At 38.0% G+C, this 5638-nt stretch overlaps 1 protein-coding gene across 1 annotated transcript; it reads right to left on the bottom strand.

Moving 5' to 3' along the window:
- Positions 1–78: 78 nt before the first annotated feature.
- On the bottom strand, positions 79–5300 carry LOC128552576 (baculoviral IAP repeat-containing protein 3-like). The gene is made up of 2 exons (XM_053533630.1): positions 5255–5300; positions 79–1613 (listed from the first exon to the last, which is right to left on the bottom strand). The coding sequence occupies exon 2, from the start codon at positions 1553–1555 to the stop codon at positions 92–94; it is 1464 nt and encodes a 487-aa protein (XP_053389605.1). The 5' UTR covers positions 1556–1613; positions 5255–5300; the 3' UTR covers positions 79–91.
- Between the last annotated feature and the right edge of the window lie 338 nt (positions 5301–5638).

The following is a 5638-nucleotide window of genomic DNA, read 5'->3' as shown; positions in this document are numbered from 1 at the left end:
TATACATTATAAAATTTTTAAAAACAAATTTAAAGGGGTTATCCTACCCCAAAAATTGTAAATTTTGTAGTTTTTTAAAATAGTATTAAGTTTAATTTATCATTATCTTGACATAATTAGCTGGCATGTATAATAAAACACATAAAAGATTTGTCGATAATAGAAGTTTATCCGTGTGCCATAGTTGTTTAAAAGCATGACAGATTTTGGGAAACAATAACGTACCACAAAAGAAAAATCCTGCTTCTGCTAAATCTTCCGGTTTCATCACGTGACCCAGTTGCCATTGCGAAAACGATGACAGTCTTACGCTCCTGGTAGCATAATCGGGATGCTTTGGTTGTTCGTTTGTTATTCCAGGGAAACGCTTAATCTCTTCTGGTGGACGGTATTCCGAATACTGCCCAGAAGATCCATTCTGAAGTATGGAATGCCTTTCATTTTCCAGAGTGTTCTGGTAAGTGTTACCAGTAGTTGTGTTTGTTTGTTCTAAATTTTGCTCCGTTTGCTGTGACACTTCATTTCTTGTTCTAGTTATTTCGCTACTGTATTGTATATGTTCTATTTGCTCTGTTTCCCTGGTCGTATTGTTTTCAGAAAAATCCTCAGGACCTCCACATGCACCACCATAGTTTTGTTCTGATTCCCCATTTCCATGAATTGGAACATTTTCAGTTCTCTCTCCATTTATAAACTTACATTTTGGTGAGAGTCGTTTATGTAATTCAATAACAGATTCCTTGTTTGTCCATTTTCCATTGCTTAACCCACAGAAAAAGCAAACAGCCTCTTCTCCTTTCCCCGAGAAATAAAAACCAGCTTGTGCTAGTCGCAAAGATGAGACTGCGCTTTCCTCTGGAAATGTTTTGAATGATTCGTACCTAGCCCATTCATGATTCATACGTCCAATATTTTTATCACTTTTCCGATCTATTTCATTCAAATACTTTTTCAGTGAAAAGTAATAAACCGTTAATTCCAAAAATGGCTTGCATCTAAACTCAAATACAGAATAGTATGACTTTTGAGGTTTGATTTCGGGTTCAGAGCTTGGAGCAAAACCCGACTTTAGACAGGAAAACACTGAATATAAAACAAGAGTTGTTAAAGCAACTATATGTGGAATGGTAGATCTGAAGCATTTGTTAAATAATGACCTTGTAGTATTTTTGTCATTGAATATTTTCAAAGAAATGAATTCTGACAATTTGTATTTCCAGCCATTGAGAAATATGTAACGTAGTGCATCAACATTTTGTTCCGAACAATCATGCTCCCTTTTCTGTTTCATATGCGCAGTCCTTATTTTGAAAGTTTCCGGTTCCAGTGAAATATTGCCATTTTTTCCAAATTCAAAACGTTTTTTGAATACATTATTTGGACTGGATGACAATATCTGACTGACCTTCGATTTCTGTAGACTATCAAGACACGAACCTGAATAATTTTTGACATCATGTTGCAGTTCTTTGTTTCCAATTTCTAAAATCTCTCTAAATTCGATAATCACCAGGCACAATAATATTGCACTGAGTTTTTGTTCACAGTAGAACATTTTTCTTGTAAAAAGTACTTCGAATTTCGTATAATGTTTTGTATAATTTGTATTTTACCTGTGATAAATAGTAAACGCATTTCAAAGTAAACAAGAAACGTCGTTTCTTTGCCAACAAAAAATTCTGATTCTGAAATGATTTTTCTAGACGGACAAGATTGTCCTTGCACTTGTTATTACCGATCACAATTTGATAAAATTTATATGAATATATAATTCTAAGCAAAGACAACACCCATGTGACTTTTCTACGAGATAGTGTATTTAGAAACAGCAAAAGTTTGTATTTCATTATGAGTTTTAGGACACTCGTCCGCTATTACAAACAGGATCCTAGTGGTAGAGCGTCCGCTTCGAGTGCGGGAGGTCGTTGGTTCGATCTCCGGCCGCGTCATACCAAAGACGTAAAAATGGCACTAGCAGCTTCCTTGCTTGGCGCTCAGCATTCAGAGGATAGTGCTAGGACTGGTCAGCCCGGTGTCAGTATAATGTGACTGGATGGGGTATCATGCCACGTGTTCACGGCGTGATATTCCAGTGAGGAAGCACTACAAAGCTGGGCATTCTGCACACTGCTACAAGTAGACACCATCATTTATATGACTGAAAAAATGTTGAAAAAGATACGGAATCCTGTTGGGGCCATTTATAATGTCGCCGTCGCGTTCGTGGGGTCGACACACGACAACACGAAGTGTCAGAGCGACATTAAGAAATGACACCCGACAATCGCAAACGACGGCGACAATCCCAAACGACCATGTCGCGATATCCACTTTGAAATGTCGCCTTTCTAAAGCACGATATATCGCGATGTCACTTCGCGTTGTCGAGTTTCGTATGGCATTGTCGCTATGTCTCCTCGTAATGACACGATATCACTTCGCGTTGTCGTGTGTCGACCCTGCAAACGCGACAGCGACATTATCAAACGACATGCGATAATCACAAACGACGCTCGATAACGCGAAGCGACATTTTCCAAATGTCATATCGTATGTCGCGTGTCGCGGGTTTGGGTGAGGGTCGACGCACGACAATTCCAAACACTCGACAATACGAAGCGACATTTTCATAATGTCGTATCGCATTGTCGCCCGTCTACCGGTGAAAGGGTAAGATAAATATATGTATTTCCGTACTTTTCCGTACGTAAAATGTCCATGCTTTTCATTAACTTCAAATAATTGTAGAATGTTCCAAACACAAGACATTTTAATGAAATAACTTTTATAAATTAAATTCAAACATTGTCTAAACGGATATGTAACTTGTATAATTTTACCGCCGACGGTTTCGTCGGAGGACAGCCACAAAATGTATCATTTTTCGTGAAAATATGCATACTTCTTTATATATTAAATAGAGGGGTGGTCCTTGTCTGAGGAGCCATATCTTCCTAACCTGATGTCTGATTTTAATAAATGATACCTTGTTGCAAAGGGCAAGCCAGTACCTACAGAAAAGTGGCCACGTCCGGTTCGAACCCGGCCGGCTAGGGTTCAAGGTCAAATTCCGGTAACATTCTCAAAATATGAGTCCAATTACACCATTGGTGCAATTCTCACGGCTCCCTGGGTCGGACCAGCTTAGTCTTGGCCAGCACCCTACCGTATATAACAAGTTTAATCATTTTCTGATACCTGTCCTGAGCTCTGATGGCATCATATGGACTTGTAAGTAGCTTAAATGTAAAGCCAAGTCATCTACGAACATATTCATATGAGCCGTGCCATGAGAAAACCAACATAGTGGGTTTGCGACCAGCATGGATCCAGACCAGCCTGCGCATCCGCGCAGACTGGTCAGGATCCATGCTGTTCGCTAACAGTTTCTCTAATTGCAATAGCATCTGAAAGCGAACAGGATGGATCCTGACCAGACTGCGCGGATGCGCAGGCTGGTCTGGATCCATGCTGGCCGCAAACCCACTATGTTGGTTTTCTCATGGCACGGCTCATATATATATATATATATATATATATATATATATATATATATATATATATATAGTAGAAGTAGGTACCTGGGGTGTAGATTCTCGAACAAGGGTCATAGTGTCATTATCAACTGAAATTCAGTATAAATTACAATACTGTAGGGATAACGCGTGTTTTTTCGTGTTAAAACATCTGCAGAATCCCGAGGTATTGGTTGGTACCAACGATTTCCGAGGGATTCTTAAGATGTTATAACACGAAAAGAATATGCGCTAACGCTATTCTAGCATAAAACGCGTAAAATACCTAGTAAATGAATATATTGTCCCTCAACGTCATTAAAGTTCCAAGAAATGCGCGGTAAAGTTTACGTTGTTAATCACGTTGATGTAATTTTCTTCTGAATTATCCGTTTTGGGGCCGTAATACGTTTACGCTTTGCCACGGAACGCGCATATATAAAAAAGGTGTTATAACAGCACGTGAGCGCGAGAATTTCTCTGTTAACACACGTTTTCTCTCCTGTTAAAACACACCCGAAAAGTGACAATAACAGCAGTTTTATGCTAGAATTGTCATAAACATTCAGATTTTGTCATTTTCCTTCAAAGCAAGTTTTTATTTGCAGTTATTTATCCGAAATAAATATTTTATAAGCACTTTTTACTTATTTTACTTGAAATATTTGAAGCAAAAAAAAGGCAAAGTTCAGCAAATGTTCCCGGCGTGCCCGTCGGGGAAGAACATTGTTTTTAATATTCGATTAGGCAATACTACTTATTAAAAGAAATTTCACTTTGATACCTTACTTTTAACGCTTTTAATAATAAAATGAAATTGTTGAATTTTTCGAAAAAAAATGCGACCAAGATTAACCTGTATTTATTCAAGTGAACACCGGTCGACGCACGTCAATGCGATACGACATTATGAAAATGTCGCTTCGTATTGTCGAGTGTCACTTTGTGTGTTGTGTATCGTTTGAAATTGTCGCGCGTCGACACTCACCCAAACCCGCGACACGCGACATACGATACGATATTTTGAAAATGTCGCTTCGCGTTGTCAAGCGTTGTTTGTGATTATCGCATGTCTTTTGATAATGTCGCCGTCGCGTTTGCAGGGTCGACACACGACAACGCGAAGTGAAATCGCGACATTACGAAGTGACATAGCGACAATGCGATATGACGCTCGACAACTCGAAGTGACATCGCGATATATCGTGCTTTTGAAAGGCGACATTACAAAGTAGATATCGCGACATTGTCGTTTGGCATTGTCGCCGTCGTTTGCGACTGTCGGGTGTCACTTCGTAATGTCGCTATGTCACTTCGCGTTGTCGTGTGTCGACCCCGCAAACGCGATGGCGACATTATAAATGGCACCAACAGGATTCCGTGAAAAGACGTTAAACCCGACACACACACACACACACACACACACACACATAGAGGATATTAAAGCCTGAACCAGTACGGAATATTACCATTTTCAATTGCTTTGTCTTTGTCTTAAATATATGGACACGTGCTACTTTACAAATGCATATTTTGTACTTAATATTAAGTATTTCTAGTTTATTTTTATCATTCAGTCTTTCAAGTAGTAACCTGCTCTTGTCATGAATGAACTTCAATGTAAAGCTTAAACCTTTTGTCAGGATAAATCTTCAAATCAATGTTCATTGAATATATATTTAGAGGATGACTTTATGTATACATGTATAAAAAAGATAAATGTAAAATTTATGGTATACCTTAAAATGAACTCTATCCGGTCTGCTAAGTGACAGTGCAATCATGAAATTTGGATATTTATACTATGTGGAAATTCCAAAATAGATATTTACGTACATATCTATATATAGATCAATCAATCGATCGACATGTTAACGTAATGTTACGAAATACTAACGTAGTAACAAGTTGACGTAGACGTTTCTATGTAATCAGAATATTTTTATTTATAGCCCATGTCAAATTAATGTATATTTCACAATATTTATGTATATACACTCAAAACAACGGCAGGATTTGTTTTAAAGGAGACAAATAAGAATACACTGCTGTTTATAAACAGCTACTTTGTGGTCTGGATACCTGAAATCAATGACACTTTGGCATAACAAGTAAACAATTAA

This window comes from Mercenaria mercenaria, unplaced genomic scaffold (assembly GCF_021730395.1).
Source record: "Mercenaria mercenaria strain notata unplaced genomic scaffold, MADL_Memer_1 contig_2923, whole genome shotgun sequence".
NCBI lineage: Eukaryota > Metazoa > Mollusca > Bivalvia > Venerida > Veneridae > Mercenaria > Mercenaria mercenaria.
The sequence above is the reverse complement of the archived record's forward strand: the minus strand, read 5'-3'. Positions and strand labels throughout refer to the sequence as shown.

Excerpts from the sequence above, each read along its gene's own strand:
- LOC128552576 (XM_053533630.1), bottom strand. The coding sequence starts at position 1,555 with ATGTTCTACTGTGAACAAAAACTCAGTGCAATATTATTGTGCCTGGTG.